Raw genomic sequence first — 26,881 nt, 5'->3', positions numbered from 1 at the left:
TTCCACGTCATTGTAGTTGTGCTTTTAAAGTTGTAGCAACGTTTCAGCAGAATCTCATCTGCCATCATCAGGCTTCTGTATTGTGTTCATCTGTGAGTCAGGCTTTTATAGTGGTTTCAGATTTAAATTTGGGGCAGCCTATTGCTGTGCCAGAATGGTTTTTTCTTCACCCTGATTGGTTGGGAGTCTTGGTCTGTGTTTATTGGTCTTGGAGTTTGCTGTGTTCTGCTTGATTGGTGTTTCTAATATCTTCTGTCTGTTTTTTGGCTCTTTTTTGGCCTGACTCACAGATGAACACTATACAGAAGCCTGATGATGGCAGATGAGATTCTGCTGAAACGTTGCTACAACTTTAAAAGCACAACTACAATGACGTGGGAAAATACCCGAACAAAGCTGAATGCCATACACACACACACACACACACACACACACACACACACACACATTAAAATACTTATTCTATTCCAATTCAGCTCTATCATTAATGTTAATTATAATCTTTAACATCTTTAACATTTCTTTTCAATAGAATATCATACTTCCTTAGGAACACTAATAATATTTCCATAATTTTTTCAAATTTCTTTCATATTCCTCTTCACTTAAATTTTTATAACACATTAGCAATAATTAAAATGTTCCCCTTCTTTCCTAATTTCATTCTCTCATTCTTATTTCATTGATTTGTTAACAAACATTCCATTACATTACAATGAGTATTTTATCTATCATTTTAATCACACTTGTTTCATATTTTCAAAGTACATTTCTATTTCTAATGTAACAATACTATCTTATGTACCCTTGCAGAATCCCCTTTTCAATTAAGTTTTCACCCATTATCTCTGTATTTTCTAAATAGGCTTATACCTTTAATCCTTGTACATTTTCCCTGTTTCTTTATATCCAGTTTCTGTCCTTTATAATTTATTTTCCTTTCCCTCTTCCCCCTCTTCTTCCCCCTCCCCTTTTTGACCCCTTGTTTCTCTAATTCTGATTCTCTCTTCTGTAATCCTGTCTTCTGTTTGTTCGTAATGTTGCAATTACTTTTCAAACTATTCTTTTTTTTGGTTTTTTCAGATGTTAAATTTTTCACTCTCTTTCCCCCCTTTCCTTTCTTTTCCCCACATAGAATTACTTGATCATTGAAGATGGCTTCTTTCTTGTCCCACCCTTCTTGTTCTACTGGCATTTCTTGTTGTTTCTCTTAGTTCAGGATCTCCATTTCTAAAAATTGAAATGCAAAGCTAAAAAAACCCCTTCCTTCTTATGCATCTTCTTTCTGTTTTTTAAGTTCCAATTTCAATTCTTCCAAAAGTGATACCATTTTAAAAACTTTTAAACAACCACCCGATTAATTTTAGTCCTTTAGATCCAATAACCAAAAATCCAAAAATCACCAAGTAATCCAAGTAATCTAAAGCTGTTTTTTCTTGATTCTTTTTTCCCACTTCCTCTTCCTGGGGTTCTATTATCTTGTTACAAAGTTTCAGTTAGAATGTATCTTTTAGGAATCTTGTTAAAGTTTCACTGTTAATTCCTTTCACTTCCATAAGGTCTTCTCCATCCAGATCCCACCCTTTTGTTTTTCCTTTTCTCTCCTCTCCTTCTTTTAAAAGCTTTTGAGAGTCCAGAAATCTTTATTACCCCTTTGACATTTTATTTTCAGCTTAAATTCCTGTTAATGTCAAAGTGGATTTTAGCCAGTTTCTTGCTTAAATCTCTTAGTTGTCAATATGGGGAAGGAAAGAAAAAAAAAACCCAAATCCTTTCCCTTCCCTCTTTCATTTGCCACTTCAAAGTCTTCTTTGGGAGCAATGATTCTTTATAATTGAAATTCCAGGGTACCTTATATTGTTGCTTTTTCAGTTCAACCTGGTCAGCCAAAACTTTCTCTTCTTATCTTCCTCCTGTACATTCTTTTCCGGTTGAGTTCTTCTGTGAGGTGGCCATTTCTGACCACTGCTACAACTGCCTTCGGGAAAGGGAGTAATGGCCAGCTGGGGAGGAGAGATGCGGTTCTCCTCGACCCTGCCGGCAGTCTCCCTTCTCTTCACCACCTCTATGGAGTGGCTTAGCCCCCAAACCAGCCGGCTTGGAGTGATCCAGCAGCGAGCACAGATCGAAACCGCGCACGATCACGGATTTCAGTCTATCGCCGAAGAGGCTCAAAACCAGAAGCCGGAAGAAAGTTGATCTGATTGATGAAGTATCTTGGAAAACACATTGCTGGTCCAATATTGTCATGAGGAAACTTTTGCTCAGCTGAGATGAGTAGAAATCTCATAGACAGGTAGACCTCGACTTACAACAGTCCACTTAGTTACAATGGCACTGTTACAACAAAGTTTGAAGTTACAACCACAGTGAACAATGTGACTTATGACCATTTTTCACACTTATGACCATTGCAGCATCCCCATGGTTACGTGATTGACATTTGGGAGCTTGATAACTGACAGTTGTCAGAGTTCTGGGGTCATGTGATCCTCTTTTGTGAACTTCTGAGAAACAAAGTCAATGGGGAAACCAAATTCACTTGACAACCGTGTGACTAATTTAGCAACTGCAGTGATTCACTTAACAAATGTGACAAGGAAAGTAATAAAATAGTGAAAAACTGCCCTAACAAATTTCTCACTTAGCAACACATAATTTTGAGTTCAATTGTGATCATAAGTTGAGGACTACCTGTTGTACATATATAACTTGAAACTTGAAACCATAAACTATTGCACTCTGCCACATTCTGACCTGTATAAATAACATGGTTTTCCTCTTGTAATAATTGCAGAATGTAATTTGAGCAGGGAATTAAGAGCTGAGATAGTACAGTGGTTAGAATGCAGTACTGCAGGCTACTTCTGCTAACTATCGGCTGCCTGAAATTTAGCAGTTCGAATCTCACCAGACTCAAGGTTGACTCAGCCTTCCATCCTTCCAAGGTCAATAAAATGAGGATCCAGATTGTTAGGGGAAATATGCTGACTGTAATCCACTTAAAGAGGGCTGTAAAGTACTGTGGAGTGGTATATAAGTTTAAGTGCTATAACTATTTTTGTGTGTAGCAAAATAATGGTAGTTCTGCTCTTTTCATCAATATTCTTTTCAAATACATATGAGATGGAGCTTGCATTGTCACTCTGTAAGGTCTTTTTAATGAAATCGTGGTTTGCTAGAGGTACCTATCACAATTAACTCAGTCTTTTTCCCCCTCAAAAATTGTTTTGATTTGTTTTTGCGAAGTTTAAAAACCCAGTGCAGCTTAAAGGATCAACATTTCTGACCACCACCTGAATCTCACCCCTCATTATGTAAAAACTGCACACCACATATTAAAAAATTAATAAATCCTTGTTTCCATCAAACACATGCAAGTATAGGGAAGCTTTATATAAAAGGGGAGATGAAGGCTGAGAGAGAAAAAAATATCAAAGTCTCCAAATTAACAGAAAACAAGGATCAGGGATTCCATTTCTGTATTTTATTATTCACTTTGTAGTTACACTATTCACAATCAGACATAATAAAAAAATCAGTCAAACTCTAGTTTCTTTAAAAAGTGCTTTCTTATAGTTGGAGTGTTTAGGATGGGATAGAGAACAGTTGCTATCAACAAACCACTCTAAATTTACACACACAAAACCAAATAGAATGGTTGAACTTTGAAGCACCTTGAACTAAGCATGGAAAATACTAGCAGTAATAAAAGAAAGAAGTTAAAAGCATTGTGGAATCCATTCAACCATTTTAGTTAAATGCAAGCCAGGAAGACAGCTATTGTTGCTGCTGTATCATTCACATACAAAGCACAGTGGCCTTTGGAATGAATGTGTAATATTACAGTGGCATTTAAAAATCAGAAATAAACGAGGGGGGAAAAGTTTTAAAAATGACACATTACCTGCAAGGCACAACATGAATGATTGCAGTACAAGTAGTTCCCATGGCAACCTCATTTTCGGTTTCTGATGTCAAAGGAGACCCACGTCCAATATGTAGTGATTAGAATGCTGCTTCTTTTAAGTTATATCTGATCTTTAATCTGTAGGAATAGAAAGAGCAGTATTACAATAAGATTTAGGATTATAGCTCCTTATGCTCTTTGAGACTCTCTGCTTTTCCCCTTGATTTAAAACAAATTTACACCTAAAGGAAAAGAGATGAAAACAACTGGAATAAAAGTAAAATCTGCCACAGATTTTACACAGATTTTACTGCAGCAGACATATCAATTACTTTCAAGTTGCTTGGAGCTATAGAAGAAACCACAGCCCTCAAATCATGCCACTTTTCTTTTTAAAAAAATGCATTTGTGAGTTACTGTGAGAATAGAAGAAAGAATATCACATTTAAAAAAAAAAAAAATTAGATGCTCTTTGGAATTAGCTCTCTACCCCATCCCATGCTCCTGACCTCAAAGCTGCACTATTAAACTCTGGGTCAAGTCACTGATCCAGTAACAATTCTAGAATTAATTGTTAAATCCACTAAATGTTGATCTCTACCTCTTTTATCTTTTGACACCTTTGAATTTGCTAACTGTTCCAGGAAACAAATGTTAACAAGGACAGATGGCAAGTCCCTCCAGGATGATAAATGCCCCTCAGGGTGAGCAATTACGGGTGGCTCTATATCCCTCCCTTTTCACTCTGAGAGCTTGGGTGTCCTCTCCTCATTGCTCATGGGCTGAAGCTACAGAGATAGCCTGAGATTAATCGCTCAGCTGTAACTAAAACCTTTCGCATGACACTTGGCTGTCAGTCCAGTAGACCTCCAGGGCAGCTAGGGGAAAGGTTCAGCAAGGTGGCAAATCACTTGAATTGTTTTATCTATTTGTCTGGAGATAATGTATTTTCAGCAAAGTATGACTCTATTCTGTAGCCCTGGGTGACTGTGAATACATATTGTCTTGAATATGTGTGTGTGTATATATTTTCCCTGCCTCCTATGGTCTTCACTTCACTTCACTTCAGCATGCCTGCTCTATTAAATCCATTACACATTGTTTCAAACATCATAACTGGAGATCCTTTTTAATGCATTAAATTGTGTGCATGATATTTGACGTAAAACATACACATCTTTTAAAATATTTGTGTTAAGAAAGTTTAGATTAACAATAAATAAAACAATCTAATCCTATGTTCTTGTTAGAAATTCATCTTCCTAATGTCGGGTGTTTAAGACAAACAGCATATCTAATAGAAAGCGGCATGATATTATGAGAGGAACTTGCCTGCTTTTATATGTTAACATTGCTCAATCTCTGCTAAAGTTGGGTTCAATGTCCTGACATGTGAAAATATTTCCTATCTTGAGAATTGGAGAAGTTGTTTGAAAAGAACCCAATATATGTCAGTATTCTCCCATCTATAGTAATTAAGCTGACTGAAGATAAGCAGAAAATTGTATATCAATAGAAATGGACATTTTAAATATAATGATTACAATATACTATATTATGAGTTGGATAGATAACTTGTTAAAGACTGCAACTGCCTGCAATTGTCAACTCTTAGTGCAACAGGCATACCAAATGGCATCAAAATTTTAGGGCTACATGCATTACTTGTATAAATGAACATTTTAAGTGCAGAAATTGCAACTGTAGGAATAAATATGACCCCATCAAAAAAAACTCCCACTCAAAGCACCTGTCTTTGTTCAAAGACAATATTTTGTGGGATATCTGTCATGATCACAGCAGGAAGGAAGAGTTGAACTTCCATTTCTCCGCTTCTGCAGCTGAAAAGCCACAATTCTGTTATTACTTACATGTTTCAAAAGTGCAATTATCATCATAAATGTCATTGAACTACTGTAGGAATAGTCCTAACTGTAATAATATACTGTATGTTATATGACACAAGCTATTATGAGTCCGACAGAATCTCTTTGACAGCTATTATCACCACAGGATCCAGTGATATAGGAATTTAAGTCAATCCCATTGCTGAACGAGATTATTATCAAAGAATCATGTAACATTACATCAGGAGTTAAACTTTTAAAAGATGGAACACAGGTTTTCATGTCTTCTTGAAAACAATACCTGACATATGTATCTCTAAAAAAGAAGCTTCCTTGGTGTACAAGAAATGTGAGATTCCGAAACATTGTTGCTGATGTTGGTAGAACAGTAATCCTTTGTTACTTAATATTAATTTTTATTCCCACAACTAAATCTTGATTTTAGCAATGTTTCTTATATATTCCATGGCGAGTGGACACCTTTCTGGATTTTGTTAGCTAGCAAGACAGCTTTGTAAGCCGAATTACCACTGGATGATGGATCTGAGTCAGTGTAATCTCTCCAGAATGAAGGGAAAATTATTGATACTCCAGACAGCCTCTCCTTATGAGTAGACCATGGACAGTGTTATTTTATAGATGGTTTATGAATGGAGTGGCTGAGAGTAAAGATTTACATTTTCCAAGCTCCAGCCTTTACAAATACAACACTTGACTAAGTCTTATATCTTAGCTAATTTTGGATTATTTTATTAGTCACATTTTGAGATTAAGACACTTAGACTGGAACAGTTCTACTGCATTCATCCAGTGAATTTCCCTCTCTTTAAAAGATGGTGTAATATTTGATTTTGAAGGATTTAACAATATAAAAAATTTTGGACTATGAAGCAAAAGGGTACTTAGTATATGGAAATCAAGTCTTATTATCTGCAAACAGTTGGGGATAGCCTAACTGGGTTTTAAGACCAGATTTCATTTTTTGCTGAATTCTCCTTACCATGACTGAAAAAACTGTGAACAATTATACAAGCCAGTTTCAGGCTTATGCAACTGGAGAAGCCCAATCCAGGCTTCTACTAAGAAAATAATTGTGAATTACTGCATTCACTCGCTTGAACTGCTTTCACATCACTCCTGAGTACCATTTTTGGATTTACCATTAGTGGGAAAATTGATAGTAAAATGCTCAACACATGTACAGTATAATGTGTGTGTGTGTATTAGTAATGTGTACAGTTCAACAATTAAAAGTTGCAACTGTGGCCTCTTAAAAGACATTCTTTTTTCTAATTAAAGCTCTCCTCTGCAATAATTTAGCTCCTCTCGGCTGTTTAACAAGCTTCTTTTTGTCCTACCCATGAAAAAAAAAATAATTTCATTACTAAACCAAAATTACATTTTTTAAAATTACATATACACAGAAAATTGAAATTAAGGTTCAGCTCCTAGAAATTGGGAGGACACAGAACTTCAACTCAAAGGAAAAATACATATAGCCTACAGTCCCAATCTTGATACTGTTTGCCATGTGTCAAGTCTTCGACATATTTAATATAGTTACTTAATAAAGTTATTTACAGTATCTATAAAGAGCAAAATGTGGTTTGGAACAGAGGTGGTATTCAGCAGGTTCTGACCAGTTCTGGAGAACCAATAGCGGAAATTTTGAGTAGTTCAGAGAACTGGCAAATACCACCTCTGCCTATAGATTTTAGAGTATCCTTCCTCTGCCAAGCCCTCCAAGCCACGCCCACAGCACCGGTAGTAAAAAAATTTGAATCACACCACTGGTTTGGAATATATGTTGTTGCACATAAGGATACTTCTCAGAAACACCTTAAGGCACCTGCTTATTTCTCTGAGGTTTCTCCAGCAGGTGACTGATCCCTGGATAACCAGTGTGGTTAAAGTGTTGGCCTAGAAACCAGGAGACTGTGAGTTCTAGTCCTACTTTAAGGATGAAAGCCACTGGGTGACTTTATGGCAGGCACTCTCTCTTAGTGCAATTCATCTCACAAGTTGTTGTGGGGAAAATAGGAGAAAAAAAGAGTATTAGGTATGTTCACTGCCTTGAGTTATTTATAAAAATAATAAAGATTAGATGCAAATAAATAAATGCTTGATTTAAGGTATTTCTGACAATATCTCAATGGCTATGTGTGCCCTGAATCATATTTTTTTCTATGAATCCAGAGCTCCTCACCCATTATTTTTAAAGTACAACTTATACCAGATTGTTTCCTTTACATTTCTTTTAGAAAGATTGCTCATTCTTTTCCAGTAAAAATACTGCTTTTGCCAGTACACTTGTTACAATTTTAGTAGACATTACACTTTTGTTTTAATTTAATTTTACTTAAATAATTTCCAGACAGCCACCAATAACCAATGCATGGTTTTCTTTTCAGATTTCCATAACTTAAGAATCCCAAAGCACACTACCTAGCTGTAGTGACTATGAACAATGCCAAAGACAGGGATTAAAACTTTCTAAATCTGGGAAGTCAACGTCTTTATACTTACAGATCATTTGAAGAGCTGAAAAAGGATCTAAATACAATCTGAATCTAAAGCTGCTCTCATGCTTGTGCCGATAGTTTTCTAACCTTACTTTTGGCAATTCCATTCAGCTGTAACAAATTGTTTTGAAAGGCACCTTTGTCTATAATTGGATTTTGATCAGGAAAGTTGACTCTAAGAACTTGAAGCGTAAGACACAGAAAGAAGCAACATGGGTAATTCTATTTTTCCAGTTATAAAGAGAAGCAAAGCAGTTTGTCATGGAGATCTGTGCATATATAGTCTAGAGCTTGCCCTGTCCATTTCTGCTATCATCCATAAGTTATGCTTAGAGTCACATCTAAAGAATTGAAAATGAGAATATGTTTCTTAGCAGCTGTTACGTGTCTATTTTTTTTTTCCTTTGGAGGTCACTGATGTACTAATTCTACTAAATGCAAAATAAAGAAGCATTTAATGAAGTATGCTTTGGATGGCAGAGAATAAAGAATACATTAACCATCTAACTAGAAGACAAGCAAAAGATCAGCCTAAATAAAACTAATAATGCTTCTCATGTTAACGTTGAAATGTTCTACACACTTTTCTAAGGAATAATTAAGTGGTTCTATTTCTGTTATTATAAGCTTACAGAAAACTAAATCCCAGTGATAGCAATGAAATTTTCTTCCATGAAAATTAAAGAATAATTAAATAATGCCATCTCCCAATGGTTTGCAAAGAATTTTAGCCCAAGAGGATTAGGAGAAAGAGAGAAGCATTTCAATTTGTTCAATCAGTTGTTTATTGAAGATTAAGCTGAAAAAATATCATGTTTTTGGACTGCCATGACATTAAGAAATGTGTGCCATCTGTTTTCTGTAAGAACCATCAGAAGGGCAGTGTCAGCCTTCCCCATTACTGCAGATCAACTGAAGCCAATTTCTAATCCCAGGATCCTGCTTCTCTCCATCTTTCATTTTGCTGACTGTTCAGCCAAACTCTGTAAGACAGAACATAGTCTCTGGAACGAGATAATTTGCTGAATCTCCTCTCAACCTCTACACTAGCTTTTCTCAATTGGTATTCCATAGACATGCACTAAGGTCTCTTGAGAAATTGCTGCTGGTTCTACCAGAGATCATGTTTGGGAGAAACAAACTTTATATTTTGGAGGTCTTTTTGCACTTCACAAAGTTAGCACAGTGGTGGGACATTTTACAAGCCATAACGTAAAATTTGTAAAATTTGGATTGTACAGGCTAGAAATTAATTCTATGGTGACTTTTTATTTTTGTGTGATTTTTTTATACAGGAATTGTCTTATTTTAAGAGCAACTTTAAGAGCAGGGTAAACAGGTTGAAAAAGGCTCCTCTAGAGTAGTCTGGATAGCACTGAGATCAGATTTCAGAATACATATGTGCAGACTTATAAAACCAAAAAATGATAAATTAACAATATTGGCAGTCTGCAACAGTTTAAATTTATCATTGTGATACCTACCTATAGATATTAGGGTTCTGAAGACTGCCAATTCATTGCAACTACTACACTAATATCAGTGGATTGCATTTGCTTTACAAACATGCCACAAACAGGGTTTTAATTAAATGCTGATCACCACCCATTTCCTAAATCTTGTGATATGCCTAGGGTAGACAAGAGATAGTGAAGTTAAAGTGGTTAAAAAAACAGCAGGGGCGAAGAATTGGTCCTGCTGGTGGCTGCAGCCGCAAGGGGTCCGGCATGGAGGCTGTGGGGGGGGGGTAGCCGGGGGCTTGGGCGCTCAACCCCCCCCCTCAGGGGCAGACCCGTGAGGGCGGCGGTCTTAAAAGGATTTTTGGGGATAGTCTTTTTAGCAAAAAACGTGGCCTTATTTTAAATTTTTGGGGACAGAGGCTGATGTTACCTTGTTTTTGGCTGGCAAGGTCATTTCAGATATGGCGAAACGGCAGGTAGTTGGAAGAGCAGCAACATTTGTTGTCAGAAATTTTGATATATTGTTTTAAATCTAAAGGAAAACAGACCCAACATTTTCCTGCCATGTTGGGTGCTCTGATCTATAAGATGATAAGAAATGGGAACAAAGCACATACAAGGATTTCAAGCTGACATGGCATTTATTCCCTTGTGTAAACTTTGCCTCTAAATAGGAGAAAGAAATTTTCAAAATGTTATTTAATTTAATCAATCAGGCCAAGGGTTTTTTTTCCTCAAGGTATCATTTATCTTCAACAGGTTCTTAAGCCCTGGAAATAATAGCTGCTGACATTTTGAACACATAGTGTTCAAAGGAGAAGGAACTCTTCTTTAGCTCAGCAAAGCTAAAAATATAAAAAGTTATATTAAAAAACTTCTTTCCTTTTTCTATTTCTAAGAATAACCAGCAGGTGATTTTTCTCACACGTAGAAAAGAAGACAAAATGTGTAATCAAAGTATAACACAAGTTGTAGTGCAACTAGTTTTATTAGGAAATGTCTAATAAGACATAAGGGAAGAGGAGATACTTTAGTTGCTGTTATCTCTAGTACCTGCTAACACAACAGTTAGCAAAATCCCTGTCCAGCACTGCTCTAAATACTGAGGAAAAACAGACATTTGAACTTGACAGGTACTCATTGCTGAATCTTCCTTCTTCACCAATGAGTGGAAGCACTTTGCTGGAAATGATTTTAAAGAGGATGCGTGAAATAAAGAGACCATTTTGGGTTTTAGAATTGGTTGGGAGAAAGAAAACCATGTATGCCACACAACTAAGTAAGCTAATAACTCACCAACCAAAATTTATTTTATTTATTTTACTTTTTTACTTATTTTAATTGGTTTGTCAATTGCTTACAAGATAATAAGTATAAGTAAAAACATAGTTATGAATACATGGATACAAATAAGAAAAATAAAAAAAAACAATAAGACAGGGACAGTAGGCACGTTGGTATGCTTATGCATGCCCCCTACAGACCTCTTAGGAAAGGGGTGAGGTCAATAGTAGACAATCTAAGGTTAAAGTTTTTGGAGTTTGGGGAAGAAACCAGAGGCAGGTAGAGTATTCCAGACATTGACCACTCTGTTGCTGAAATCGTATTTCCTGCAATCAAGTTTGGTGCGATTAACACTTGAGCTTTTATCTATTGTTTGCTCTTGTATTGTTATGGTTGAAGCTGAAGCATTCATTGACCGATAAGATATTGCAATGTATGATTTTATATACTATACTTAGATTGGACCAAAGGCGGTGTAGTTCTAGGTTTTCTAGGTCTAGAATTTCAAGTCTGGTGGCATAAGGTATTCTGCAACGAGTAGAGGAGTGTAGAACTCTTCTTGTGAAATATTTCTGGACTTTCTCAATTGTGTTAATATCAGATATGTAATGTGGGTTCCAGACTGATGAACTGCATTCAAGTATTGGTTTAGCAAATGTTTTTTATGCTCTAGTTAGTAGTGTGATATTACCAGAGAAAAGGCTACATAAGATTAGGTTAAGAACTCTTAATACCTTTTTGGCTATGTAGTTACAGTGGGCTCTAGCACTTAGATCATTAGAGATGAGTACTCCAAGGTTCTTGACAGAGTTTGGATCATCAACAAGGTCTTGACTATTCAGCTTGTATTTTATTTAGTGATTTTTTTTGCCAATATGTAGCACAGAGCATTTATTTGTTGAGATTTGAAGTTGCCATTTGTTTGACCATTCTGATACATAGTCAAGGTCTTTTTGAAGGGTAGCAGTATTGTCTGTGGTGTTGAATAGCTTTACATCGTCAGCGAAGAGAACACAGTTGCTCTTAATATGATCACAGAGGTCATTAATTATTAATTAGTTATTAAGCTAATAACTTACCAAAAGGTTATGATTACAAATGCACAGTACTTTAAAAATCAAAATGGTACCAATCCTTACAGACTATGTCTGAAGGAAAGATCAGATCTGAGATTCTTGCCTAGCAGTAGGGAAGACACTGGATGAAATCCAGAGACTTCCCCCCACCGATGGATGAAATTACTACTGTTAGCAGAACTAGTAAGAGAATCTCTGCTTCTCTCTACCCTGACCACTCTCAAATATCTGCTACACAGATTGGAATAATTTCAGGAAGTAGGAGAAAGGAGAAGGAGTCCTACTATTTTACCTGGATCTCTTATAAAATGCTGCATTTCATCCACTAAGAATGAAATCTTTTTTTCACTACTTAATTTGATTTGTTCCATGTAGTTCTGGTTATATGGCAATTAAAAAGAGAGGAAAGAACTAATGTCACCCTTATCTATTTAATCCTGACCATTTAAATCCATCTTAAATCCCCTGATGACTATATCCTCACATGAAACCAAGAATGAAGCCATAATTTAGACTTCTGTTATTCCACGGAGTTCGTTGAAAAGCAGAAGGTGTATTATGTATTTTCTAGGGAAATTAAAAATGTGTTCTTAATGAAAAGCTGTAGTAATATTACAAAGTCATCTTTAAAAGGGTAATAGATTCACATTTTCAGTTTGAACTATACTCTCTAAAAGGTAAGTATTTGCAGAGTTTTTATGACACATGTACATATTATATCAAAAAAGAATGTATCCTTATTGTACTATAATTAGTTCTTCATCTTTTATAAAAAATAATTGACTTTAAGTCAACCCTAGAGAAAGTATTCTAAGAGATTTGACAGATTAAAATTTCATTAAAAATGCCATTTCAAAAATTACATTCACATTTCTTTTGAAAGGAGAGGAAAGGAAAAAGAACACACAAGAGATAGAGCACTCTGGAATCAACCTGGAGTCACTTTCATTGTCATGAAATAGCTTACTTTCTTATTCCAAGTTGCATTTAATCAAAATTATGCACAAAGAAAGTGTCCGAGATGCTAAATATTGCACAGCATATTTATACATAAACAGCTTCCTTTATTAAGTTCTGTAGGCTGTGCAAAGAGGAAGACATTTAAATGGAGAAAATATGTACTATAAGCATTTGTTATGCTGTTTGTGCAACATAGTAGGGAGAGAAATGAAGAAACAAGGTACAAGACCACTATATGGCACACCCTGCCATACATCAAAAACATTTAGGAAGCAGTAGAATGCAGCTTCTGAAATCTGCAGGTGGACATCACACACTGCCCAGAGACCGTCATATGAGGACAAATTATGCATTATAAAGATTGCTCGGAGCTGAAAAATATTTCCAATGTAATCTACTAGATCCCCTGCATGGATTCCTCCAGTGACTATGTAGAACAGATGGGGAGGAAGTAACCATTGGATTGCAAGAACACAAGCAAGTGGTCAGACAAGGAGACCCAAACTCATTGGTAGACACACATTGCAAAGAAAAAGGACATACATTCAATTTTGCAATGAACACATTGCAACGAACAAGGACATACATTCAATTTTGCAGGTACTAAGATTATTGGATGAGCAGATACAAACATAGTCAGGGAAGTGATTAAAGCCTGGAAAAGAGGCCCCTCATCAATCAGCAAGAGTGCTGATTTACCACTATTTTAGGAGGCTTGACAGCACAAGGAAACAACAGCCAATGACTCAGGGGTGGGCTGCTGGGGGCTTGCAGGGGCTCAGGAAAGCCTCTAGTTAAGACTCTGCAGGGCTCAAAGAGCCCTCAATATCCTCAGAAAGACAAGCAGAAAGGGAAAGCTCTTAATAGGCTTAACTGAATTCTGGGTGTTCAACCAAGAGCATTTCACACTTGGTAAAAATGTTGCTAGCTAGATAAACCATTCACTCAGTGCTTTTGAGGGACAGCCATTGAGAAAATCAGACAACATAACCACTAGGGGATTAATTCCCAAATACTTAAGAATCACTTAATTCACCAGAAACTCCACTAAGACTCCAAGATCCCTCTCACAGTCACCACCATCACACCTGGTTTCACCCAGTCTTTTATTTAAGTATTAAATGCATGAAATAATAAATTTTTTGTATATATCTTTTTTTAGGTAATTAGGGCAAAGAAGTGATGTACAGTTGGCCACACCCATCCAGTCACATGACCATCCAGCCAGTCATTAGGCAGAGAGTTCCTTGCTAAAAAATTTGAAGCCCACCCCTGCTTTAATAGCTGGCCATCAACATCCCAATCAACAACTAAAAAGGGACACACAACCAGGCACCATATAAATATCACAGAGAATAACCCAAAGAATACACTCTGCTAGAGAGAAGTTCCCTGAGGATGGGCTGCATCATGGGTTCAAAAGCTTGGAAGACTAAAACTCTGGTCCTGCTGACCTACCCAGAATGGATCTTGTAACATTATCCTGGGAAATATATATTTGCCTTCATTCATGAAAATATCTACTAAATTATTGGTCATCTTGTTCATTCCAGAATATGATTTCACTTTATTGTGACCCCACATTTAAGAGGCACCAGCCAAAACTCACTTCCCACTCAGTTTGGATGTCATATTCTTTATTTTTAAGTATGGGAATTTTTCCTCTCACTGCAGGAGATTTCTTAGCTGAATTTCAGTTGTCATGAAATTCAGTCCTAAGCTAGAAACAATGAGATCCTAGAAAAGATCCTGCGATGCATATATTTCCAATATCTCTTCCAAGTTCTTTATTGACAAAACTGACAACAAACTGGCAATTTAAAAGTTAATTTTTCTTTTGTATGTATCTACTATACTATTTTGTTATGGTTATTTATAGATTGCTCAGATCTGATTCCAAAAGTATTTAATTACAATTCTCATTAGTCTTACTCAACAAGAATCTGCTTGGAGGATGATTGGAGTAATATTTCAAGACTTCCAGAGGGCAATAAATTGGGAAAAACCCCTTCATGTTTGGCTCAGTTCTGTTACTAATATAGATACATCTCGGATGTTTTCCTGGCATGATTTTATTACAGTATTCTTTTTCTAGAACAGGAGAGATCAACTGTCCTGCAGACAAGTACTTTGTTCTATTTATCCCCAAATATACTTTCCCCCCTTTTAAAGATGCAACAAGTGGAACTAATTGAATATAAGTATTAATATTAGATTCTGATTCATACTTTAGACAAGGATGCTTTCATTTTACATCAGGTATTCCAAAATATTATATTTTTCTCTCATCTACATCGTAAAGGTACTTCTTGGTTAGGTGCAAGCAACCAGATTCACACACAAGGGGTTCAAGTTGACTACTTTATTGAATTCTGCCTATAATACAAGAATCTTTTCAGTCTGCCTGACTTCTCTTGGGAACAATCAGAAAAGGTATCATGGAACTCAGTGGGGAAGGTCATCCATAGGACTTTTGTGGTTATGCAAAGATTGAAGGTTAACTCAGAGGTGGTATTCAGCAGGTTCTGACCAGTTCAGGAGAACCGGCAGCGGAAATTTTGAGTAGTTCTGAGAACCGGCAAATACCACCTCTAACTGGACATTTTACAGTATCCTGCCACGCCCACCAAGCCACACCCACAGAACCGGTAGTAAAAAAATTTGAATCCCACCACTGGGCTAACTCCCTGCTTGATCTCTTCTCCTTGCCTGGCTAGTAGTTTCTATTTGTTCGGTATCACTAATTCTATTGAAAGCAAAGTTCAATCTCTAGCCTGTGTACAATCAGATACAAAAGCTTGGATGTACTCCACAATAGCACCTAAAAATGTCCCCATTCTGCTCCCCTACTGCTTTTTCTGTTCCATTACTCTATTATTATTATTTTTTAAATATTCTCTTTCCTTGTAACTTCTTGATCAAGTTTCTTCTGCCTGCTCTCATGACTGTTATTACTGTGTTTTTCTTTCTTCTTACCTTATGCATAATGCCTTCTATCCAGTTTCTCAACAAATCCAATCTTTTCTAATCTCCACTGCACCTGTGTTGGTCTTTCATCTCTGTTCTGCAACTATGGTTTCTCTCTCTTGCTTTCCTCTCCCTGCTTATCTGTTGTCAGGTTTTCCAAACCTGCCTTTATTTTTCTTCTCCTCTCTGTTATATTTTTGTGACTTCTTGTTTGCTACTGGGTCCAAGTAGTTTCATCTCATGAGCCATGGACAGAATGGAGTATAGTTGCTATTATTATTATTATTATTATTATTATGTTATCCTGATCAAACAACCAGCAGTTTCTAGACTTATATGTCAGGCAATGCATAGTGTACCATGAGTATGCTTGACGTAAAACTGAACTATGTTGCATTTATGGCATACTGGCTAAAATATGATATAACTATCTTTATGTTTAGTAGGTAATACTGCTTATGGTTTAAGGATGATTAAGGTTAGATGGTTTGAGTCAAGTCAATGGCTAATGGTACAGATGAGATCAACATAAATCTAAATTAATGACTGATGTGTTTTGTTCTGATGACTGAGAGAATAAAAGTGAAAGAAGAAAACATGAAAAAAGAATGAATATATAAAGGAAAGATCAAGTCCTATACAAAAGCTAATGAGACCACAAATTCATATCCCAGCAGGAAAAATTGACATTAGTTAAGAATATGGAAGCTGCTTGGAAAGAAGACAAATAATTGAGTTATACTGTGAATATGATGAAGCAAAAAATAGCTGTGGATGAAGAAGAAAATTACATACTGTAATAAAATGTCCATTGTGCATATTCAAAGCAAAAAAATGAGCAATTTTTTTTAAAGAAACTCACTATTTTTACTTCTTATCAGCTTTCTTTAAACACCATCTTGGAAAACTTCAAAGTTCTCTTAAAGGAAAAGCTATTTTCCCATTGGAAATGGTAAACTGTTTCCATTTAAAAAAAAATTATCTCAGCTTTATTCCTTTTCAGATTTTTTCCATTACAGAAACTAAAAAACAAACAGTGGTAATAAAAAACATGATAATAAGACAGACTGCCTTGTTTCCTTTGAAAGACTGTTAGTGATGAAATTATCTAAAAAGCTCTCGCCGAACAACCCAAAAGAAAACTTTACATTCCATTCCAGATTCCTTTCATCTACAAAACTGGTATTAAAACACAGGCTGTACATCAAGTAGCATCCAGAAGTTCTTCAAATTATAATACAGGACATGGTAATAAAACCAACTACAAAGCGATGATTTTTTTAATATACTGTATATAAATGATTTTAAATTATTTTAAAACCTAGGAAAGCTTCCCTTGTTCAAGTCAGTCTGAATTTGCAGTATGTTGGCAGCTGCCAAGAGCAAAACCATATTGCAGTTGTTTTCAACACTTGTCAAGCTGAGAATCTCCTTTCAGATTTCATAAAGAAGTCCAGATCCTCCATTTATTTCTAGAGACATCTATTGCAATAACTTCTAATATTATAATACAACCAGCTAGTCAAAGAAAATTGACAAGTTTAGGGCGGAACTAGCAGCTTTTACAGGATATCCCACTGATCATGCAGTCTCAGATTAAGTAACTTAAGTAAATAATGCAATAAATTTAAATTCATTTTTTTTAAAGTCAAAGATTAAATCTTCCCCTTATTTTCCTGACATTCCTTTTTGAATCAAGTCTCGATCACATGGAATGTTATTCTATAGCTCTGGAATAAAGGTGGTGTTATGTCCCTGGAACTTGCCAAAGTCCCCACCCAGGTCCGTTCATGCTGCGGGGGCGTTTGCTGCCCCTCATTGGCTGGCTTCCCTCGACAGCCGGCTATAAAAGCCAGCTGCAGGGTTCGGTCAGCCGCTGTTCGCTGTGAGCCTGCTCCAGGCAGGGCTAACACGTTCAGTCCTTTATTACTTTAATAAAGTCTTGTTGCATCCATGCCCTGGTCTAGCCTCTCATTGCTCAATCTACAACACTGGCGACGAGGATGGGATGGCTACCAGAGGCAATTCGCAACAGCTGAAATCACTCAATTGCTGAGCCGCAGCCGCGCCACCGGAGAGCTTGGTCAGCAAAAGCGAAAGGAAGAGCATCTGTAGCTGCTTGGGTAGCAAGCTACAGGGAAAGTGAAGCGCTGCGAGCCGCAGCCGCTCAGCTCAAAAAGAGCGTGAAATTCAAACGGCTGCCGTTTGAATTCGAGTCGGAGTACAGCGCGGTGCTGTCATTTCGGGAGTCTCTGACGCCAGCTCAGGGCGCGAGATTCAAATCACTGTCAGCTGCGGTCAGCCATTACCGCCTACACTCTCCAGGAGCGCAAAATTCAAATAACGCTGCCAACGACCGTTGCAGCCTGAGCCATAGCGTAACCCAGAGAGAACAGAGAGATTCTGTGTAACCTCTCAAGAGCTGAAGTCACTAGTCTGGCAAGAGCACGAAGGGCCATTTGTCGTCCCAGAGAGATGTCACAGCAGTGTAACCTGCAGAAGTTCACAACATGAACTCCAACCCAGCCTTCCCACCATTCAAGCTGGATGAAGAAAAATGGGAGTCATACAAAAATCGTTTTAACCACTACATCGATGCTATTGGTCTGGCTGATGCAGGAGAGCACAGAAAGAAGTCATTCTTCCTCAGTTATTGCGGAGCCATCGTTTTTGACACTGCCACAGCACTCGTTGCTCCACGTGAATTAAAGAATGTTCCCTGGGCAGAATTGCTGGAGATCCTCACCAATCATTACTCCCCCAGGCCCTCACAGATCGCGAGGCGTTTCACCTTCCGGATGAGGAAGCAAGCTGAAAAGGAAACCGTCAACCAGTACATGGCCGCCTTGAGGACTGCAGCTCTCCACTGCGGGTTCGGGAACTACTTAGATGACATGCTCCTCGACCAGCTTGTCTGCGGGGTCAAGGACCTTCACCTCCAAAGGCGGCTGCTTGCCAGGAAGGACCTCAACCTCTCCCAGGCCGTCGAGGAAGCCTTGGCTGCAGAGCTGGCAACCCAATCAGCCACCGAGATTCAAGGTCCCGTTCCCAAACAAAGCTGTGCCACCATCCACTCAGAAGAGGTGGTCAACGAAGATGATCCCAACGATCAAACAGACATCCACCGCCTCGCTCATGCCAAACAACCACAGGTAGGAACCAGGCTAGAAAGTAACAGTGCGCCCAAACACATCATCCTGTGCTTATCCTGTGGCGGACCTCACTCGAGAGCTTCGTGCAAATTCAAAGGTGCCATCTGCAACAATTGCCACAAAAAGGGCCACATCGCTAGAGTCTGCCAGGCCGCGCACAACTCAGCACAAAAGGTTCCTTCCTTTTCCCATTCTGGACCCCAAAGGCAAGTACTAAATTGTCACACTTGCTACCATGCTAACCACACATGTCATTCTATTAGTAAAATCACATTCTCCATTTTATTAGACGGTAAACCTTGTCGTATGGAGGTTGACACGGGGTCAGCGCTCTCAATCATCTCTTGGAGCACTCTCAAGAAAATCCAGCCCAGACTATCCAGAAACCAGCTCCAGAAGTGCCAGATCACCTTGAGGGACTATCAAGGGAAGGACATTCCAGTACTCGGCAAAGGCAAGTTCCTTGTTAATTTTAAAGCTTTCAAAGGCCACCTGCCTCTAGTGGTAGTTAACGGCAACCTCCCTAGTCTCTTGGGGCTTGATTGGTTCCCCTACCTTGGCCTAGGGTTACCAGGAGTCCATGCTGTCTCAGCTTCTGACACTGACTCCTTATTCACTGACTACTCAGACGTATTCAGCGATGAGTTGGGGTGTTATAACGGTACCCCCATCTCATTTGCAGTTGACCCCCAAGCGGTTCCAGTCCGGCTGAAACCTCGTAGAGTCCCATTCGCCATTCGGCCTAAACTGGACGCAGAGCTGGATAAATTATTAAAGCAAGGGGTCATTGAGCCGACAGACTTCGCCAAATGGGAGACGCCAATTGTCACACCCCTTAAAAAGGACGGCAGTCTGAGAATTTGTTCGGATTACAAAACAACAATTAACCGCTTTCTACAAGTTAGCGCTTACCCAGTCCCGGTCATACAACATTTATTGCACACCTTTGAGCCTGGCAACATTTTTGCCAAATTGGACATGTCACAAGCGTATCAACAGTTCCCTGTTGACAACCAAACAGCCGAATTACAAACTATCGTGACCCACAGGGGTGCCTTCCGGTGCAGGCGTCTCCAGTTTGGCGTAAGTGTTGCCCCTGGCATCTTCCAATCCCTCATGGAGCGTATACTTCAGGGCCTCCCTGGCGTAGTGCCCTACTTCGATGACATATTGGTCTCGGCCAGGGACAGGCCCCAACTCTTCCAGAGAGTCAGAGCAGTGTTAGACAGGTTCAGACAGCATGGCCTCAAATTAAAAAGGGAGAAATGTGCCATTGCCACGAGACAGGTGGACTTTCTGGGCTATAGAATTGACGCCTCAGGCATTCACCCCCTAGAATCCAAGGTCAAGGCAATCCATGAGGCACCCACGCCAACCACTAAAGCCGAGCTACAAGCCTTTTTGGGATTATTGAACTTCTATGCGTCATTCCTACCTCACAAAGCATCAGTAGCAGAGCCTTTACACAGGCTCTTAGATAAAAAATCACCTTGGCACTGGGGACACAAGGAAGACACCGCTTTCGCGCAGTCAAATCACTGCTCACATCAGACGCGGTCCTTATTCAATTTGACCCACACCTCCCATTGGTACTAGCAGCGGATGCATCCCCTTTTGGGATTGGAGCCGATTAAGCCATAGACTACCCAACGGCTCCGAGGCACCAATCGCTTTTTTCCAGAACGCTCTCAGCAACAGAGCGTAACTATAGTCAAATCGACAAGGAGGCTTTAGCCGCAGTGGCAGCGGTAAAGAAATTTCATGAATTCCTTTTTGGCCACAACTTCAACTAATCACGGACCACAAGCCTCTCCTGGGTCTTCTATCTGGAGACAAGCAGACTCCCCAAGTGTTGTCTCCCAGAATGACGAGGTGGACCTTGTTCCTGGCGGCATACTAGTACAAGCTCATCCACCGCCCAGGAAAAACGTTAAGCCACGCAGACGCCCTCAGCCGCTGCCCCCTGCCAGCTCCAGCTGAGGACCCGGCCCCGGTCCATGCCATCTTCGATGTCACCGAGCTCGACCTTCCTGTCACCGCTCTCGACATCGCCACCAAATCCAAGACGGACAAAACAATCGCCCAGGTACTGGACTGGGTGAGGAGGGGGTGGCCGGGCTCTAACCTCGCAGCCGAATTCACACCTTTTAAGACCCGTCAACAGGAACTATCTAGCTTACAGGGCTGCCTGTTGTGGGGCACCCGAGTTGTCATTCCAGCCTCGCTGCGCACACCAGTCTTAGAGGCACTACACGAGGGCCACCCGGGCATCGTCCGGATGAAGGCGTTGGCTCGGAGTTACGTCTGGTGGCCTGGCTTGGACGACGACATCGTCAAGTGGGTAAGCTCTTGCCAACCCTGTCAGGAATCCAGACCATCCCCTCCAGTCACCACCCCCACAAAGTGGGAGAGCGCCAACGCGCCTTGGTCAAGACTTCACATTGACTTAGCCGGTCCAATACACAGCAAAACCTTCTTGGTGGTCGTAGATTCATACTCTAAATGGATCGATGTGGCCCAACTATCCACGACCACCATGCAAGCGGTTACCAAGGCCTTGACCCGCCTATTCGTAACACACGGGCTACCAGATACCATAGTTTCAGATAATGGCCCCCAGTTTGCCTCAACAGAATTTAGCCGCTTTGCCACCAATCTTGGCATCCGACACATCTTCACGGCCCCCTTTCATCCTGCCAGCAACGGACTGGCGGAGAGAGCCGTTAGATCCACAAAAGAAGCATTAGCCAGGTTCAGCAAAGAAGACTGGCATCACAGACTCTCCCGCTTCTTACTAAGCCAACACTCAACCCCTTGCATGGTCACCAACAAATCCCCAGCTGAACTTCTGATGGGTAGACGCCTAAGAACTGTGTTGGATAGGCTCCACCCTCACTATTGCCCTGACACCCCTCTCGCTTCAATGGCGGGGGTCAGAGATTTTGTCTTGCAGGAACATGTCTTTGCAAGGAACTATGCCGGAGACCCACTTTGGATTCCAGGAGAGATAATAGTCATCACCGGTCCCAGGTCATACCGAGTCCAGCTGGAAGACGGCTGCATCTGGAGAAGGCACCTGGACCAGCTAAGGAAGCGACAGGGTACCCTTGCCAGTGCCGGGTCGTGGGCTCAGGTCAGCCCCCAGATGCCTCACCAAACTCTCATCGAAGACCATTCCAGAGGCTCTTCGCCACCATCACCCGAGCCAAGGGAACAGGCAGTAGACCGGGACTGCCAGATGGGTCCTCCGCCTGAACCATCAGACGGGGCCACGACATCGCCGGCCAGAAGCACTGCACCGGTACCAGCGCGGACCTCCGAGCGAGGTTGCACCCCATCACCAACCCGACCTGTTTCCTTGAACTCTAAGACACTTGGTAACTCACCGGAGTTACGACGCTCGGGGCGCCAGCACAGACCACCCGCTTATTTAAATGACTATGCGTGTTCGCATCTGGGGGGAAGGGGTGTTATGTCCCTGGAACTTGCCAAAGTCCCCACCCAGGTCCGTTCATGCTGCGGGGGCGTTTGCTGCCCCTCATTGGCTGGCTTCCCTCGACAGCCGGCTATAAAAGCCAGCTGCAGGGTTCGGTCAGCCGCTGTTCGCTGTGAGCCTGCTCCAGGCAGGGCTAACACGTTCAGTCCTTTATTACTTTAATAAAGTCTTGTTGCATCCATGCCCTGGTCTAGCCTCTCATTGCTCAATCTACAACAGGTGGAGTGGGAAACAACTACTGCTCCACAGTTGTAAGATAGCTGGGGTGGGGAAGAAGGTTACAAAAAGCAACCCAGAATATAGTAAATTTGACTTAGTATTACTAGGAAGAAAAAAATGTTTGTGGTTACTAAGTAGGACATTTAAGGAGAATGTGTCTCTTATTGTTCTCCACAGTTTCAATAAAACATCTGAAGAATGCCAATTGGAATATCAACTGCAATCAAGCAGAATCACACAAATACAGGTAGTCCTTGACTTACAACAGTTCATTTAGTGGCCATTTGAATTACAACCACACTGTTGTAACAGTGTGACTATTTTGTAAAGTGTTGTAAAGTGTGACTATTTTTCACAATTGCAGTATCCCCAAGGACATGTGTTATGGCCCTTCAGAGCCTAGGTCCAAGGAGGAGGACAAGACGGAGTTAGGGCCAATGGAGGAATGACCAGAGGAGGAGGAGGAGGCAGTCCCAGGTCCCTCAGGCCTGGGAAGGGTCACCAGCAAAGGAGAGAGGGCACAGGATGACCAAGCAAATGGGGAGGAGAGGGCAGGCAGTAGAGCGAAGGAGCTCTGGCACCAAGCAATTACCTCCCCCTGATCACCGATCATGAAGAATGGAGAAGATGTGGGATCAGACAAGGCAACCTGATGACTTGGGAGGAGGACGCCATGCCCCTCTTCACAAGGGTAATCTGGAGAATGAGATTTCAAGAGATGCCATTGGAAGGGGCACTTGTCAGGAGCAAACATTTCCTTTTTCCAGACTTATGTGTTGTTACTGATGTCTGGATACTTTGCTGTGCCTTGCCCTGCTTGCCTGGCCTGGTTATATGCAAGTTCACAGCAACACAGTTCTACTCCAGATGGTGCTACAGTCCCTGGGAACTCTTCCGTGATGAAGACTCCCTGGAACCAAATTCCCTGAACTGTGGCTGTTCTCAGAACTGTTTTCTGGATTAAAAGCACCAGGAACTATGTTTAGAATGGGCTCTGGACTTGCAGTGAATGGTGGGACTTTGGGGGAAAGTTGGAGCAATAAAAGGAAGTTAAGCCTTCTTTCCTGCTGTGTTGCTTCCATGGGTCATCACATCAGGTGATCAAAATGACTGCAAAGTTCCAAGGTCATGTCATCCCCTTTTCCAACCTTCTGACAAGCAAAGTCAATGGGGAAGTCATATTCACTTAACAACTGTGCTACCAAATGAACACCTTCAGTGATTCACTTAACAAATGTGGCAAGATGGGGCAAAATTCACTCAAGAAATGTCTCACTTAGCAACAGACATTTTGGGCTCAACTGTGATCGTAAGTATGTTAATGAACTCTATAAAGAATATTAAAGGAACAGTGCTATTGTACTTGTCTTGATCCTATGACACAATGAGGCTATCAACCAGTACATACAGATGCATACATATAGATCTGCTTCTCACAGCTCTCCTAATTTGTGTGATTTAAATTCTGATTCTCATGGTATGTAAAGTGATTTGAGTTCTTAAAGGAAAAGTGACATGTATCTAACAAATGAAAAGAATGAAGGAAAACTTTGTATTTTATCAAAGACTGAAGGTTCTGCTAGAAGCTTAGTTCTTTATTAATCCTCAGATGCCATTAAGGTTTTACTTGCCTTACACAAAAAGTCATTCACCCTTAATTTTTCAAACTAATGGCATTTAGAAATCTGTGTATTTCCTCTTACTGAGAAAATAAGCTTTCCAGAGCAGTGGGGATTAAAAGTAAATTGTTGGAATTTATCTCCCAGCATCCTTTGGCCTATCTATTGTGCAATATTTATTCTGCAGAATAATTTTTGCAACATCAATATTAATCCAGATTTTGGTGGACAAATGCTGGTTCAACACAGACCACTGTTTTGTCATCGAACACATCTGCTTCAAAACATACCATTAATATAACTGTGAAACCATTCAGTATCAACAGCACTATCTGACTCAGTGGTTTCTCCTTTGCACAAGCACTGAGGAATTCAGTACAAATGTATAATTTAATGCACAAACCTACTAAGTTTTTTTTTTCCCCACAAAAAATAAGTGATATAAGATTTGGAAAAATAGGCCTATTTCATCAGCAATTGCAGTTTTCCTTTCTCCAGTGAATGAAGTCAAGTATTAGAATTGTAGCAGGAAACTAGATTTGAAAAGAAAACAAAAGTAATATATGCACTTGTTTTCTACTTTCTGAATTCTCTACATGAGCCATATCATCCCCAAATTGATAGCAATTAGGCATTAATAGAATTCTTTCTCTCCTACACATTAAGCAGAGAGTTATAAGTATTACTCTATGCTTCCACAGTAAATCAGATGGACACATTAACTGAAATATAAAGTCAAGTGAACATTTATATAATGAGCTTGCCCTTCTTACTTACAATTTTTGCATTTTATTACCTTACAACTCAGAAAGTATTGGAAAGAAAACGAAATATTTTTTTTTTCAGACCTTTTCAAACATTGCAGAACTACAATCATTAACATGTATTTGTCCCATGAATACAGCTAACTTGGTGGAGATGGGCAGCCATAGAAATTACATAAATTAATAATAACTTACTTGGTTTCAAAGTAAAGGTAAAAGTTTTCCCTATCCAGTTGTGTCCAGCTGTAGGGGGAGGTATTCATCTCTGCTTCTTAGGCAATTGTCTGAAGATGCTTCTAAGGTCATGATGCTATATGCCAAGTTACACAGAACATTATTACCTTCCTACCAAAGTGGTACTTATTTATGTATTTGCATTTGTATGCTTTTTAACTGCTAGGTAGGTAGAAAACTGGGAGTAGGGTAGGGCTATTTATTTAGAAATATCTACCACTATGTAGAATTGAACTCTCAACATTCCAAGTAGGAGGTCATTGTCTTTACCACTAGGCTACCACACCACTCATAAAACATTAAAACTATAGAGACTTTAAATTTAAATTAAAAAGAATAAAATTGATCAAGATGAAGAGCAAGGTAGCAAAATGTGCATGGGATGGAGCAGTGGTTTTATTTAATATTTCTAAAATTAATTATTATAGTAAATAATTGATGTAAATTAATATCCCACATTGTTAATTGGTATACCACAATTCTCAAATGTTGTGGTGCCACAACAGCCCACAGTGGGCTTGCCCAAACAAAAGGGCAGGAAAACATCAGAAGTTCTTTGGAAAATGCCAAGATCAAATTTTGAGAGTATTCCTGCTTTATCTGAATAAACTTGCAATCTAAGTTGGAGTTAAAGCACTTGAAAACTTGCACTGTCCTTCAGTTTTGTCCCACTTCTTACAAAGTTTCTCAGCTGCAGAAAGCAACTGGAGAATCTTGGATAAAGATACAGCTACTTTAAAAAGCTCGAGAGAAGAGCTACTGAAATGTACAGTCTTCCTGAAGCATATTTTGTAATTTGGATCCAGAGTGATATACCACATTAGGAATTGATTTCATCTGAGATACTCAGCACAAAATAAAACACAATAAGCAGAAATGTGCTTATGATGCATAACTGCCCATAAACATGTTAATTCCACAAAGCCAATGTTTTCATTTCCACTTCCTTGTCCTTTGCATAAATGAATTGTTTTATACATAGAAAATAGAAGAAATTACAAAATGGAAGCAAAATGCATTTTACAATAAAGCTTAAAATATGCTTCAGTATGTTCATGTTATACATGCAGATTTTGTAGTATTATGAATTGAGTCCTTGTAGCATTATTTTTAAAATCTCTTTCATTTGTAGAGAAAAAAAATATTTGGTTAAAAAGTCAAAGTACACTATGTGATTGTGCATGATACAAAGAATAAAGCAAGTTATGTATTTATTTGTATCCCGCCTTTATTATTTTTACAAATAGCTCAAGGCAGAAAGAATATATTCAACACACCTTCCTCATCTTATTTTCTCCACAACAATCCCTTGTGGTAGGTTGGACTGAGAGAAATTGACTGGCCCAAAGTCACCCTGCCCTCTCTCATGGG

The 26,881-nt window shown here is 39.4% G+C and overlaps 1 protein-coding gene across 3 annotated transcripts in view; it reads right to left on the bottom strand.

The window, feature by feature from the left end:
* The window catches only part of LOC148126827 (contactin-4-like), a 345,287-nt gene that overhangs the window by 43,540 nt on the left and 274,866 nt on the right, over nt 1-26,881 (bottom strand). For all 3 annotated transcript variants that reach the window (XM_087923702.1, XM_087923700.1, XM_087923701.1), the window contains one exon: nt 3,908-4,048. In XM_087923702.1, coding sequence (XP_087779828.1) covers nt 3,908-3,962 — 55 coding nt within the window. In that variant the 5' untranslated portion in view covers nt 3,963-4,048. The remainder of the gene's footprint in view (nt 1-3,907; nt 4,049-26,881) is intronic.

The sequence above is a fragment of the Pseudonaja textilis genome, chromosome 2, assembly GCF_049901715.1.
Source record: "Pseudonaja textilis isolate UNSWEBS1 chromosome 2, rPseTex1.2, whole genome shotgun sequence".
NCBI classification, from domain to species: Eukaryota; Metazoa; Chordata; class Lepidosauria; order Squamata; family Elapidae; genus Pseudonaja; species Pseudonaja textilis.
Note: the sequence above shows the minus strand (reverse complement) of the source record. Positions and strands in the feature narration are given on the sequence as shown.